Here is a 15,747-nt window from a genome sequence, read left to right on the forward strand (position 1 = left end):
GTGTTTCCAAATCCCCTTGAGTTGTTCCATTTCAAAAAGACTTAGCAACTTAATCCAAACTGAGATGTTTTTCTGGTGATTAGATTATGTTTTTAAGCATCAATATTTTGAACACGAAAATAGAGATGGTACGGCAGCAAATAGAAATGGTACCATGTTATTTATCTGCGTGAAAATGACCATAATATACTAAAGCTGACCATAAAATAGAAAGAAACCTAAATTATAGCTGAGATTCTAAAGAGAATAAAATAGATAAAGAAAACTTCTTGGCATAAATATTAGCCCAGTCTTGGGCTGAATTGAATAGAAAAGGGGGAACTTGTTTTAGAGAACTTACAACAAACCGACATTAACTGGAGATACACATGGGAACAAGTGTACTCAGAAACCCAGTGGTAAATATCTCCTAAATTGAAACAGCACTAGATGGAAATTCAATAATTCAATTAATTGTAGAGTGCTTTTATTCCAACATCGTGCTGGTAGAGTTTTATAATGTGAGAGCTAGAAAGAAACTGATAATCTTATCACAAAAGTCATGCAGAAAGTTAGCCTAAATTCAGGATTCGATCTCTCATTTTGCTAATTCCCAATCAGGACTCCTTTACATTATCACATGATGTCATGCCACCAGGAATTTGGCCAAGCTTGCTGAGGAGTGGTCCTTAACACAGACTAGCAAAGAAGCACATGAGGATGGGGAGGAAAAAGCTTTACATAGGAAGATAAACACCCTGTGTAAAATTAGCTCTAGAAATTGCCAAATATAATGAACATATTTTATAAATCCCCTTCCTATATTCTAAACAGTAATGATGTCGCTGGAGTAAGTAATGGGAGTCCCTATCAGAAAATGTCCAAAGGGCTGTTATCTGGCCCTGAATCTAAAAGGAAGCTACTGTTAAGTTAACCCTACTGGCTCCTCACTGATGGCAAGAGAGGATTTCCTTTGCCAAAGGAAACTGAAAGAGGATAGAACCAAAGCAATCTAAGAGCTATGCCACTTCCAACTGGGGATGAAGACTTGGCAAGCCTGCTCCTCTCTCTCCAGTTTGTCCTCTACTCTCCATTCTTGACCTCACTGTCTAGGACAATGAGCATGCTCCTCAGTTACCCCCAGATAACCTCCTGCCTCAGCCCTATCTCCCTTCTATCCCTTCTTAGCAAACGCCCCCATTGGAATAACTAAAACACACCTATAAAAATGTTACTGGCCCTGACCGGTTTGGCTCAGTGGATAGAGCATCGGCCTGCGGACTGAAGGGTCCCGGGTTCAATTCTGGTCAAGGGCATGTACCTTGGTTGCGGGCATATTCCCAGTAGGAGGTGTGCAGGAGGCAGCTGATCGATGTTTCTCTCTCATCCATGTTTCTAACTCTCTATCCATCTCCCTTCCTCTCTGTAAAAAATCAATAAAATATATATTTTTTAAAAAATGTTACTGGTCTTTTTTAAAAAAATGGGAAGGACTCCCATTTGCTTCATGACAAGGCCCTGCTCCTTAACTTGGTACATCAGGCACTGAACAATTGGGCTCCTCCTCTCCAGCTGCATTCCCTACCGAACAGCCCACATTCCAGCCACACCCCAGTGAACTTTATCCTCCTGTGCTATAGGCCCTCACATCCTTATGTTTCTTGGCTGCTTGGCTCTGAGCCTAGGCCCATTCTATCTAACAACCAAAACCCAGCTCAGAGATGACCTCCCACCTGAGCCAGGTAACTGCACCTCTATGCTCCACTCATACCTGCATTAAGCATGCATCTCACGGCATTATCATCATCTTCACTTCCATTTACCTGCTTCCTCAGCTAGACCATGAACTTCTCAAGAGCTAGGAACATCTCATTATGAGGCCCTCTACCAAAGTGGGTTAATTAAAAAGTGGTCAAGCCTTTATCAATTATTCAAATGCAAATGAACTGAAGATACCACCGAGGGAACAAGCCAGGCCATTGCATTATAGCAGTGAAGCTATGAGGCAGAGAAATGAATATGCTCACTTCAGCTCAGGACAAAGCACTTCAGGGAATCAAAATGTCCCTCATATTTTCTTTTTTTTGCCTAAAACAGCAGTCATATCTATAAGTTACTACAGTAAGAGATTGTTTAGAAACTCAAAACAGGGACCAAAAGTATTAAATTTCACAGGAAAGAAATGCACGAGTGATGGCTGACCCACTTCCTGGGCCTCAGCACAGCAGGCTTCTAAAACATGATCTCACAGGAGCTCACTATGTGGCCTTCTCTGGCCACAGTGCTCCCATCTGTAAAATGAGGGCGCCAGACTAGACATTCTCTGAGGCTCTTCCCAGCTCTAAAACCATCAATTGCCAAACTGCAGAGTTTAGTTCATACTTTGTCAAAGCACACGAGGTTTATTTGTCCGCACATATTGATTCTCTGTGGGGAGATACAGAAGATTTTCTTTTTCTTCAGCCTCTTTTGTGCATACATGATGCCTGTGGTCAGGGCAGCTGGCAGCACTGGAGGGACAGTTCCGGTGAAGAGGAGCAGGGCCATGGCTATGGTATGTCTTGGTGAGACCTGGGGAGGGGAAGGACACACAGGTTAGCCCAGCCAAGAAGGCTGGCACCCTTCCTGGCACTGTCTCCCCCAACACAGGAGCGCTAATGACTCAGAAGATTCCTACTGAACTGGCTCTCTCAGCAGGGCTGAGGGTTCTCTTGGCTGTGCTCAACGAATGAATAAATTGCCTCTCACTGCAGAGCACAGGAGACTCTGGTCCTCACCCCACATTCTCCATGACCTTTCCTGCCTCGGTTTCTCTCCACATAGCATTCCTTCCACTCAGAGTGCCTAGCCCTTCTTGGCCCATCCATACACCCTCTGGTCTACCAGGGCACTGGGACTAGTCTAGAGTTATATTTCACACAGTGGCCTGACTCTTGGATTATAAACCTCTCTCCCCCTCTAGCCCACAAACTCCTTGGGTACAGCAGCTGTAGCTTACTCATCTTTGAATTTATCTTATTCATCTCTTGATAGAGAGTTTAGCACAGTTTCTGACACAGAGGAGGTGCTCAGCACACACATTGAATAAATGATAACTTGCTAAAAACTATGACCAATATTTTGCCAAGATCTCAGCAAATATTATGTGCTATAGGGAAGCCAATAATGAAAATAGCTGGCCCTCACTGGACACACACACTCTGAAATGGGCACACACACATTGCTTTGTTACTCCACAATAACCTCATGACGTATGTACCATTATTTTTTCTTAATCACTTAATAAGGGAGGAAACCAAGGATTAAAAATTAACTTCTTCAAGGCCTCATGTTAGTTAAATGATGAGGATCTGAACTCTAGTTGATCCAACTCCAAGGCACAAATGCGTACCAATGTGTTTTACTAACAAGCCAGTTCTCCTGGAGTCAAGATTCCAGGCAGATCTGAAGAAATTCACAGGCTGGTAAAGGCAGGGCCAAGATCAAGTCATGGGGTGGTTTCTTTTCTTTTTCACATGCCCTAGATATAATGGCTCAATCCTCTCCAACCTTGCCTAGGTGTTATTTTTTTTAAATGAACCATAAGTTTGACCATAAAGTCCTCTTTTGAGTACTGAAATCACAGCTTCAAATTCAGTAGCAATGGCTGCTAGATACATCTTTGGTCCAATCTCAGTCTATTGCAAAATCCATAATTGCCTGCTTTTCCCTCCCACAGCCACAGAGGAGTTTTGACTGTAAGGACTCGGCCCTGTCTAATCTTGAACCAGTGCACATAAAGGAGGTCAACAGCACCATAGATTTTTACCCCAAGAAGATGGGGTCTGTAATTAGCCTTGTTGCTTTGGTGCATATTAGATGTTGAGTCCTGCCCAGAAAACCTTCCTTCCCCACCATTGCCAGCACCTCCCGGTCTCAGGACAGGGTCTTGTGCCTGTTTTCCTGCTGAACACTCCTACTCCCATTTGAAACTGGTATCCTGCCTCAAAGTTCAGCCCCCCGGGGTTTGACAGTCTGCCTCATTCTTTCAGGGTCCATTCTACTCCTGCCAATATACCCTGGCCTCCTCCAGACGTGCTCCACGGAGTCTTACTTCAGATTGAAAGGACTATCAGAGATCAAATGGGAGCATGAACATCGCCTAGTTATTCTTAAGACCGTGTCTTTGCCCATAATATTCACCCCTCTCCCCCTCCAACACACATAGAGAATGTACTTGATGCTACCAGTTGGGGCATTATAACTAGGACACCTCCACTCAGTTTCATACCCATGTTTGAATCTGTTTATTCACATTTTTTTCTTCTTTCCTTTGAGCCTACACTGTTAAGATCTCAGATGTCTCACAGAAAAGATGACATAGCTCACAAGAGAATCACACTCTCAGTACCAGAAAGGACCTCAGAGATCATTGTGACAACCTTTCCCTCTCCAGCTATCACAGCTATGAAGAGAGAGACATTCAAATGAAACAGACACCCTGGATCTTAAAAGGAAGTGGGAATCCATGCAGCATGAAGCTCTGTAAAAGTAGACATTGAATTTCATCTCAGAACCTAACAAAACACAGGGCCAACCATTGCCTGCATGGTATGTTAAGTATTCCCTGGACAGAGTACACCCTCAAATATGTCAACACTCACAAATAATCCATATTTCTAGGCATGACATTCAGGATCTCCTTCAATCTGATCTCTTTCTACCTTGCTAGACTTAATCTCTTAATTGCTTGCTGGTGCCAGAAGGCCCGTGTGCATTTCTTCTTTTATATTTGCTCACTCAAATTAGTATGGCCTTCCTGCCCTCTGATCTGATTAACGAAATCCTCCCCATCACATCAGACTTAAGAGATATGTATTTTCTCTGAAGCTATTTGGCTTGGGTATCACTAATGCAGTAACTTCTTATCCCCATCTAAGTGGTGAAAGGAGCAACTTTTTGTAGCTGCACCATCTAATATAATTTTTACTAACCACAAATGGCTGATTAATGAAAATAAAATAAAATAGAAAATTCACTGCCTCGGTTACACTAGCCATATTTCAAGTGCTCAATAAGCATGCATGGTTAAGGGCTACCAAACTAGATAGTGTCTATACTGCATACAATATTTTCATCATCTCAGCAAGCTCTGTTGGACAGCATTGATTCACAGAATAACAGGACTCAGTGGTAAGTCAAACTCCTTGAGAAAACTATACTATTAAAAACCCTTACCCTCAGTACTTACTCTGTGATACATATACACACCAAGGGCATAGAAAAAACCCACAACTCCAACACAGGCCAGGAACACTATGAACTTGAAGGCACCACTGTAGAGTTTGAAGTTCAGAGGCCGGGGGTAAAGGATGGATCTCACCAAGTCCCCTTTGGCTGTGTTGTAACCTGCATGAAGATAATTACAGGCAGAGGAAGGTCCCTTTAGTTTCTCCAAACCAAAAATGGTTTGTATTGAATTAAGAATTGGTTAGGAGGGTGGCGCGGGGCGGGGGCGGGGGGGGGGGGAGGGGAGGAGGTTAGGGGGTAGAAAAAAAAAAAAAGAATTGGTTAGGAGGGTCATTTGACTATGGAATGAAAACAGCATTGCTGTGGCCTAACAGTGTATTTACATTTATTCTCCTCACAATTCGCTGGGCACAAGAAGTAGCATTCCCGTAGCCCTGCTTGGTTTCTCTTTCTTTGCGAGTCACTGTGTCAGGAGCTCACATTGCAGTTTTAGACCAAATATGTATTGAAAATAATAGAAAATTAAGAGAAAAACAATGCACAAGGCAAGTAACTTCTTAAATATATATATGCCTCTGATCATGTCATTTTTAAGCTCAAAAACCGTCCAGAACACCCACTTTTTAGAATAAAGTTCACATAACTAGGCATGGCATCTGAGGTCCCCTTAAAGCTGTCCCACCCCTTCCTTGCTAGACTTATCTCTCAATTGCTCACTGGTCCCAGAAGACCCCTGTGCTTTACTTCCTTTGTGTTTTTCAGATGTAAATTAACATGTCTTTTCAGCTCTCTGATATGATTGGCTAAATCCTTCCTATCAGGGGTGGCTCAAAATGCCACTTCATCGAATTCATGTTTTCAGAGTCCTACTTTTATAGTTCATATCAAAAATAATCTCTCTGCTTTTTGGAATGCCTATAACACTTGGTCAAAGACATCTACACTGCTCTTTGTTTGAGTTAGCTATAAATCCATCTGTGTCCCTCACCACATCATAAATCTTCCTTAAAGACAAGGAATACCTCATGATTTTTTTTCTATAGAGTCCTCAGTGCATAGCACTTAGTAGATACTCATTAATATCTAAGTTATTAATATCTAAGGTTGACTACTATACATTCTAGATATGAGTCAGTATTATAAATATAAAACATGCCTTAATCCCACTACTTAATGGACACCTGGTCTCCCGAAACATGGCTTTTCAGGCTTTGGAGAAAAGGGGCAAAGTTTCCTGTACCCTGTTACCTTAGCACAGTGGTTCTCAACCTTGGCTGCACATTAGAATCACCTGGGAATCTTGTTAAAATCGTGATTTCTGGGCCTCGTCATTAGTAACAAAGAAACAGAATTTCTGGAGGATGAGGACCAGAAATCAGGATTTTAACAAGATTCCCAGGTGATTCTAATGTGCAGCCAAAGTTGAGAACCACTGCCTCAGCACTTTAAAAGCTCAAATCAGGTCGTTTTCATGATCTCTACCCTTCTTGGCTTCTGCTTGTCAGCAGGCCAAGAGATGTTCTCCTGCCCACTGAATAGTTTGAACAAAACTTTTTTTTTTTTTTAATTTGAAAAAAATCAGGTAGTAGTAGAGAGGTACAGTGCAAGGTGCATTTTAGGTCTGTGACTATGTCCAGTGGCAGAAATACAGGTCAGGGGTGAACACCAGAGCTGGAACAGATCATGGAAGGTGTTGGCCATATGATGTCATGTGAAAGATTGGGACTAATTCTAATATCTTGAAAAGTTTTTAAGCATGATGTGCATAAGCTGCTTCAAGTTATGTTTTATAGATGTGACTTGGTGACAGATTGAGAAATAGGTTAGAGAAAGGTTGAACAAAACATAAGGAAAAGTATTTGAGGCAAAGTTGAAAGCAACAGTTAAGAAATGTTTCTGTTGTAATGGTTTAGACAGGACATGGTGAAGGCCTGGACACAATGGGGGTGAAAGAGAGGGAGATAGGGCTCAGGACGTATTTGTGAAGTGGACAGGATGTGGTGCCCTATTTGGTACTGGAGAAAGTGAAGAGTTAAGATAAATATAAAGACTCTACCAGATGGTGGTGATGTCAACAGAAAGAAGTGCTAGAGGAGAACGAGATCACGTTTAAATGCCTTGACTTTGGAGTGTCTATGGGGCAACCAGGTGGAGATAGCCAGCAGGGATCTTAATAGCCGAGCAAGCAACTCTTTGAAAGAAAAAATGCTCTCAAGTGATAGTGGTTGAAACTGTTTTCTTGGTACTCAGAGTGGGTGGAGAGAAGAGAAGACAAGAAGCCGAAGGACACAAGAAAAACCAAGAACACACTTTTACCTTTGAGGATATACATACTTTATCCCTGTGTTTGATTCATCATCTACAAGGGTTTTAACAATGAACCGTTCAGTTGAAAATGGTGGAAAAATGGTGGCAACTTAGAATAAGGGCCTGATTGAAAATGAGTGTGGCTGTTATTGCCGGAATGTGGCAAACTTCATAATCACAACAAGATTCCCCCAAATCCAATTCCCCCACCTTCAATCATAGACTAAACTTACAAAAGTGGAATTGACTCACCTGTTCGCAAAACAACTGCTCTTACTGGCCCCTGCTCAGTGGGCTTGACCTGGATCACTTCTGTGCCACAGAAAAGAACATGTTTCCGATAGTCCTCTGAGCTGTGGGATTTCCAGGGCATTGTATTCTCCATGTGGGGCAATGGCGTCTTTGTAACGGGTATACTTTCTCCTAAAGAAGATTGTATTTTGTTGATTTTGTGTGAACTCGAGTTATTTAGAGCTGGTGCGTGCCAGTTTCAAGAAAGTATACAGACCACAGCTAATCGGGTCTGAATGCTCATCCCCTGAGTCAGGTGACTGTTCTTAGGGATACAGGATACAAAATGTGGGACACTTGATTCTATTTCAAATATTTATTTAAGTTCTTCCTATATTTCCAACATCTGACCTAGTTATAATTTTAAAAACAGCCTATTTTAGCAAAAAGAGTCATTATAATCATTCCCCAAGTGTTCTTTAAGCCCAACACTATTCTAGGCAATAAAGGAGCAAAAAACATGTACATAGTTATTATTATTTGCCTCTCATTCACCCATTCATCTGCCCATTTACCCATTAATCAACAACTATTTGTAAGTGCTTACTCTGTGCCAGGCACTGTTCTAAGTGCTGGGCATATAATGATGAAAAAGACAGACAGAAACCCTGCCCTCCTAAAGCCCAGGGAGCCAGACAAGTAAGTAGCCTCTCTCCTGGGCTCTTATCCCAATCATGGGCTGTCCATCCCAACCTGGACATCCCACTAGCATCTCCACCTCATCATATCTGAAGTCCATATCAATATCTTCATCCTTAAACTTCCTCTTGGCTTTCCTATTTCTTTATGGTACCACTCTTTTGCTAAATCAGTTTTACAACTAATTCTTCCTCTTCCCATACTCTGCTCTACTCTTTCATAGAATCATTCTCTGAGTCCTGATGTTTTTTCCTTGTGAATGCACCTCACCTAGTCAGTCTGGAACTCTTCTTGCATCTAGGTCCCACTGATTTCACTTGTAAACTCTGTCTGACTCATAATAGTTGCATTAACCATGGATAAGCTGTGAATTATTTAGCTCTTTGGAATACAAACACATTCTCTGGATGATCTGAGGCTACAGTGGGACTAATAAATCTCTTTTATTAATAAGTTCTCAACCACAATCTGCCTTGACTTCCTGAGTTAAAAAAACAACAACAACCCTCCAGTCCTCCCTCCTATGTTTATCCTTTACTCTCACACTACTACCACACAACACTTCTGACCCCACAAGAAGCAATTTTGTGATGCCTGCAGGTTGTCCTACAATCTACCTCAATTCTGACACTATCTACCTAGAGATAGCATCAGATCCCACAGGTTGAGCGCTCAGTCCCACAGGACCGCTCCCACCTCACTGCAGATGCCAATTGGAAATCTATGTTGTCACCTGTGCTTCTGACCAATAAACCTGCGGCTCCCACTACCCCTCTCCTTGGAGTTGATTAATTTGCTAAGTGGCTCACAGAACTCAGGCAAACACATTTACCAGCTTATTAAAGGATATGTTAAAGGATAGAGAAGAACAATCAGATGAAGAGATACATAGGGCAAAAGCTGGGAGGGCCCCTGGTGCCAGAGTTGGGGTGCATCACCCTGCTACAAGTGGATGTGTTCATCCACTTGGAAGATCCATGAACCCTATACCAAGCACTGCCCCTAAGTCATTTCTTTAGAACTATTATGACATCTATCCATTGTGTGGATTTATCAGTTGCATTCTAAATGATCTTGTAAAAATAATCTCTTGGCAAATCTCCAAATTGCTGTGTCACATTGTTTTTAAATCAACCTTTGCAAAGGCAGATACTTAGAGAATTACAAATGTTTCTCTGCCTTTAGATCACAGAATATTAATTCACAATTTATAATTAACTAGAGGCCCAGGGCATAAAATTCATGCATGGGGAGGGTCAGGGCCTTCCTTTATTCTGCGCTGCCCACTGGTGGTCAGTGCATGTCATAGCGAGTGATCAAACTCCCAATTGGCCAAACTCCTGAGGGGACACTTTGCATATTAGGCTTTTATATGTTTATATATTTATATAGATGAACTAGTAGCACGGTGCACAAAAATTTGTGCACTTGGGGGTGAGGGTGAGGGGTGGGGCCAGACCCCTCAGCCCAATCTGCACCCTCTGTCATGTTCCGGGACCCCGGCCACTCCTGGCCTAGGCACAGGCCTACAGGCTTGGGGCGGCCTGGCTCCCGAGGCCCCATTTTATCAAGAGAACAAAGTTGGCGTTAGTTATAGCCCTCACCGAACCCAGTACACTGCATCTGTGCATATAACTGCCTCGTTCAGTGCCTGCTTCGCCCCACTGAATTACTAACATCTTGAGGACATAGCTCTGTCTTTCCTGCTTCAACTTCAGTGCCTGGCCTGGTGTGAGGGACCTGAGAGGGTTTGCTGAGTGAGTGAATAATGAATGAGTGAATGAGTGAATGAATGAGCGAGTGAGTGAATGAGCAAGCAGCTACAGGGCGGGAACTTCTGCCACGTTGCCATGGCAACATGGCAGAAGTTCTGGCCCCACTCCTGGCTGTGTCTAACTTGGATCAGGCATACTGCCCTCACATGCGTTTCAAATAAATCAGTAGTTCTTCCTTCTCTGACGGAGAAGGAAGGGGATTGTGGCAGAGTGACTACTCCTCCTCCTTCCCCTCCTCCCACCCCAATTATTCCTAAGAGAATGAGGAAGCAGTAGTTATAAAGCACAGGTTCTGAGGTCAAAATGTCTGGGTTTAAGTGTTTTATTTTCTTCATAAAACTTTCAACTGTTGGAAACTTATGTCATTTACCTATTTTCATATTTTCTGTCTCCCACTATAAAGTCAGCTCCAGGAGGGCCGAAATCTTATCTGCCTTGTTCCCTGCTATATCCCCAGCATCTGGTAGAGTGTCTGCTCCATAGTAAGGGCTACTCAAACCTTTGTGAAATGAATGAATGAACAAATACACAAAGGAATTTAAATATCAGCACCACCACCTCTAAGTCTTGTGACCTTAAGCAAATTACTCACTCTCTCTAGGCCTTAGGTTCTCCCACCTTTATATAGCTGTGGATTGAATGAAATAACACACGTAAAATGTTGGCACAGTGTCTAATACGTATAAGAACTAAGAAAAGTCAGCTATTTTGCCAAGAGAAATTTTTAAAATGCTGATAGGATTTCCCCCATGGTATTCCCTTTTGCCTCTTGACTGCTTCGTGAGGAGCTAGATCTTAAAAGGCACCATTGTCTCAAGAGGCAGGAAACAAAGGACAGAGGAGTAGAAAACTAGTTTTTTGGTTTCAAAAGTCACTCGTAAGTTTGATCATAAATTTTAGAGAGTAAGAACAAAGCTTCCCCCTTTCTCCTACTACTCCGCTAGCTAAATAAAAAGCCCTGGAAAGGCAGCGGAAAGAAAATCCAAAGGAAACTTGGATTGTGGAAACCGAGAGCCAAAGGCACCTGGATCTGCTTCCTTTTCCAGGCAGATAAGCCTGGGACATTTCCCAAGCCCAGAGTGAAGTGGGGGCGCCAGAAAGGATGGGCTGCCCTAGACTAGATCCCCTTCCTCGATGCCTTGCACAACATCAGCTGCCAGACTAGGATCTGAAGGACCTCAAATTCATGGGGATAACTGTTTGATTTATACCAGGTATTTCACAATGCACACTTCCAAAGGAGGCAGAATTTGGAACCAAAATAATAATTACGTGTAGCTATAAAATAAAGTGAAGCTTCTTGCTTAGTTGAGCTTAATGCAATAGGATGAGGCTAAGGAGATGATGAGGAGGGAGATCTTACAACAGGCATGTGCTATGGATGGGAATACGCAGCTGAGGGGAAAAGGAGATGAGGCAATCACAAAAAAATCACAGCAGCAGCTTTGCTCACCTTAGAATCCTCCTCCTCACTCCTATGGCCCCTTCTGACTGAGAACAAATGCCAATTCCATTTCCAATTCTAATTCTCTCACTTGCTAGCTGAGCAGCCCTAGTATCTTTTCATTTCCATTTCCTCATCTGTAAATTGGGTATTATAATAGTTCCTAGTCAATTTGTTTTACGCCACAGTGAAGTGATATATAAAAGTTATTTGTAAAATGTATGAAGATGCTAGGAGTATTTGCTGTTCTTACATAAAATAAAGACCTCTACATATGTAAAGGTCTATTTTGCAAATGGGGGAAACCACCTGAGTCACATTTGTGGACCAATGTTCTAGGAATACATTTTCACTTTCAGGAAGTTAACCCTAATCTGTTTGTTCAATCAGCATCCTTTCCCCAAATATGTACATGAGTGGATGAGTGGAAAGATCTATGTAGGCTGTGTGATCAAGTATTTAGAGCATGGTGGTACTTGCTCTTTTTGAAGCAATGAATGAGAAAGCAATATTTCTGTTTTATGTGTCTGTCTCTGAAATTTACTTGTATCAGTACTTAAGTTATATAGATATTAATGCTGGTGACTTTATTTTTTTAGAAACAGACCCTAGGAAAAGTCACTTACTATTTAAGGTGACTTTAGGTCAATTTTGCACATTTATTGAAGGAGAGTTTTGTTTACCATTTCTACTTCTCTGGAACTCTCTGAGTTTTCCTCAGAATCCAGGCGAGAACTCCACACTGAGTCAGACTTAGGCGAGTAAATACTGCTTTCCACCCTACCTTGTTTTTCCACAACAAGGCTCTCCGTCACCAATGAGGGAAGCCATTCCTCATGGGCAGGCTGCTGGGAAATGTGACAGTCACTGCCTTTGAGTGAGGAGGGCAGTTCTTGGGCTTAAGGTTTGCACAGTGGGTACTATGGCAACATCCCAGATGAAGGATTTGATTAACATGCAAACCTCATCACTGTCATTATAAGAAAGTTAGATTTCAGCACATTAAAGGGTTATTTTGCAATTACATTGAATATATTTGTGTTTACCACATTTTCTTCTCTCAATTTTAAATTAAGCAGACTCATTTTTAATTTGAAACCAGCTTGTGTTAAACAATTTAGGAATAGATAATGACTCCCTTTACATTTAGGTGATGTTAAAAAGTGTGTGTGTGCATGTGCGTGTGTGTGTGCGTGCGTGTGTGTGTGTGTGTGTGTGTGTTTTCATGTCTTTAGCAATTTGGAAACAGAAAAATGCAACAATTTGTAAGCACAAAAGACAAATAGTTTCTATTTCTGTGCTGCTGTAGAATCTCTTCTTCTCTCATTAGGACTCTCTCTCTCTCTCTCTCTCTCTCTCTCTCTCTCTCTCTCTCTCTCTCTGTGTGTGTGTGTGTGTTTGCCTAAGGAATATTTTGCAAATAGTGCTTTACTAATTACACAAATTCAAGTGAACTTTACAAAATACAAATGAGAACAAGTTTAAATCATAACTAGAAAACTGGCTTTCTGTTCAGTGAGATCATCTAGAAATACGATTCTAAAGTACAGAACTATTGCTGGCCAGTGTTGCCCAGTGGATTAAGCATCATCCCATGTACCAAGAGTTTACTGGTTCTATTCCCAGTCAGGACACATGCCTGGGTTGTGTGCTCAATCCCCAGTATGGGGCATATAGGAGGCAGCCAATGGATGATGTTTCTCTCTATCATTGGTGTTTCCATCTCTCTCTTCCTCTCCCTTCTGCTCTCTTAAAAAAATAAACAAATAAACACATGTTTAAAGAACAGAACCATTACACTGCCTTTCCCCAAAGGTACAACTCAGTCTCCTTCCCAGTGACACCTGGGATTCAGATTTCCATCTACAGAGAGCAGGGCTGGATAAAATCTTTGCGCCCTGCCAGTTGTGAGATTTGGTAGTTTTGGGTTGTGTTTTGTTTGGATAAAAATAAAAACCATTCTCATATTTATGAAGAGATTGTCCATCAAACAGTGTAGTGACCCCACCCTCCTCAGAACCCAATTCATCCTATTCACGCCACCCGTCAGGCAATTAATTAATCACATGTTGTATTAGGTGTTTTGTTTTTTTTTTCTAGTTTTGTATTTCTCATGGCTTGATTCTTTTATTGTTAAATGTTTACTATTTGCATATACTGTGTCTCCCTCACCCCTCCATCACTGCTTAGCATGGACCTGGTATAAGGCAGTGTGTATACACTGGTCTGCTTTGCTAACACTTGGCCTAGTTGTTGGACAGGAAAAAGAAGCTCCATGATAGCTGCCTACCTGTGAGCATGCCTTCGTTCACCACACAGCTCCCGTCAATCAGAATAGCATCGCATGGCAGTGAGCATTTTCCTGGTAGAATGAGGGCATCTCCAGGAACCAAGAGGCGGGATTCCAGCTCCTGCTCACCTATACAACAGCAGAGTTTCCATGACTAGCTGACCTTCAACTGTTTTTACTTAAAAATGAAAGGGACTGCAAACTCATGTCAGCCTGTTGGCAAGAACTATCCAGGGTGCACACCTGCCCCAGCCCCTTTCCACTCAATCACAAATTCCTAGGGTCCGGGACGAGGGAATTGATTCCTGGGCCATAGCAAAGGACCAGCTCAGCAACAAGACCTCAGCTTGATCCTAGTACCTGGGACAGTGCTCTGCCCAGAGAAGTCATTCAAGGACATTGGTCAATAGAAAAGACTGCCTCTTTGTTGCTGCTTACCCTCTTTGGCTGAGTTCCTGACCCCCTGCAGCACACTACTTCCTTTGAATGAGAATGAGTGTAAACCTTGCAGACAGCTTCTGCTGCCCCAGACACAGCTCCTCATTTCTCACAGAGAGCCATGGCCACCTCCCACTCCCCAGGCTAAGTCCAGAGCCAATGCCAGTGTCCAGCCAGCCATCTACAAGCTTCATTCAGGCTTGTGTCCTGGATAACAGATCAAAATGTCTGATGCAGGGTCTATTTGGAATAGTTAGTTAGGAAAATTAAAAAGCCATAGGAAGGCTTATCCAGTAATATTTAAATAACTGAGATATGGAGGGTAGAGGAAATCTGAAGCAACCCATACATGGGGTAAGAATGGTTTAATCTGGGCTGGGATGAGGATGAGCCACGCAAGGGAATAAAATTCAACACAGTTCTCACTCTCAGAGTTCCTGCAGGTACAGGTCAGCATTTGTATGATCTTGTCTTCTTAAATTTTGCATCTCAGATGCCTTGTTTGCCTCACTTTAGCCCCAGTCCTGGGTTCAGTCAGAAAAGCCTTTTTCTCATGGACTAATAATAATAAATGAGACCGATTCCACCCTGAAATATTATCATGCTAACAATAGCAGAAGACATTTCACTCACCTTTGCCTTTTATGGTGATTGTAACCTGGACTTTGTTGTGATCCTCCACAAGGTTGTGCAGCTTAACTGATTGCTGCCAATTGAGAGTCAATGTTTTAATATTAGTCCACAAGGAAAACATAGAAGGAAACCAACATCTTCTCAATACAGTAAATGCCGAGGCTGCTGTCATAGCCAAACTAATTCTGAGCAAAGACTCGAGTTCAACTTTTGATGCTCCTGCTTCCCTCTCTCAACGCCTACTCTACCCAACCCCCTATCTACAGAAGTAAATATGCTCATTGGTTTTATGCTATTTCAATCCCAGGAAAAATAATGCACAGCCACTGCCCTCACAGACCTAAGGCAAAGCACAAAGACTTCACTTCTGGAGGATGTAAGATTTGATTGGGGAAGAATGAGATCATAAACGGGTCACTTCCCCCTCTGTGCCTCTGTTTCCCTGTCTGCAAAACAACAACACTGAAGGCGACTTGTAAGTGGCTTTCCTTTGGAAGAGTCTGTGAATGCCTGGGTTGTGTTTTGATTGACCATGGAACGGTCATCCTCTCCTTTATGATGAGTGGGTTTTCACATTGGGGAAATCTGCAGAGTGGAGTCACACTGCTCTGTTGGAATCCCGATGCTGCCACTTATACGTTATTTAGCTTATTTAACTTTGTTTTCTTCATCTGAAAGTGGAGATGATTATACTGGGTATCTATTCTATAGGGTTGTTTTAG

The 15,747-nt window shown here is 42.3% G+C and overlaps 1 protein-coding gene across 1 annotated transcript in view; it reads right to left on the reverse strand.

Annotated features, from left to right (window-relative positions):
- The window catches only part of ATP13A5 (ATPase 13A5), a gene marked incomplete at its 5' end in the record, with an annotated part of 106,004 nt that overhangs the window by 50,685 nt on the left and 39,572 nt on the right, over positions 1–15,747 (reverse strand). The window contains 5 exons of the mRNA XM_081087045.1: positions 2,362–2,550; positions 5,210–5,367; positions 7,768–7,938; positions 13,955–14,083; positions 15,026–15,098. Coding sequence (XP_080943171.1) covers positions 2,362–2,550; positions 5,210–5,367; positions 7,768–7,938; positions 13,955–14,083; positions 15,026–15,098 — 720 coding nt within the window. The remainder of the gene's footprint in view (positions 1–2,361; positions 2,551–5,209; positions 5,368–7,767; positions 7,939–13,954; positions 14,084–15,025; positions 15,099–15,747) is intronic.

The sequence above is a fragment of the Myotis nattereri genome, assembly GCF_964212035.1.
Source record: "Myotis nattereri genome assembly, chromosome: 3".
Classification (NCBI taxonomy): Eukaryota; Metazoa; Chordata; class Mammalia; order Chiroptera; family Vespertilionidae; genus Myotis; species Myotis nattereri.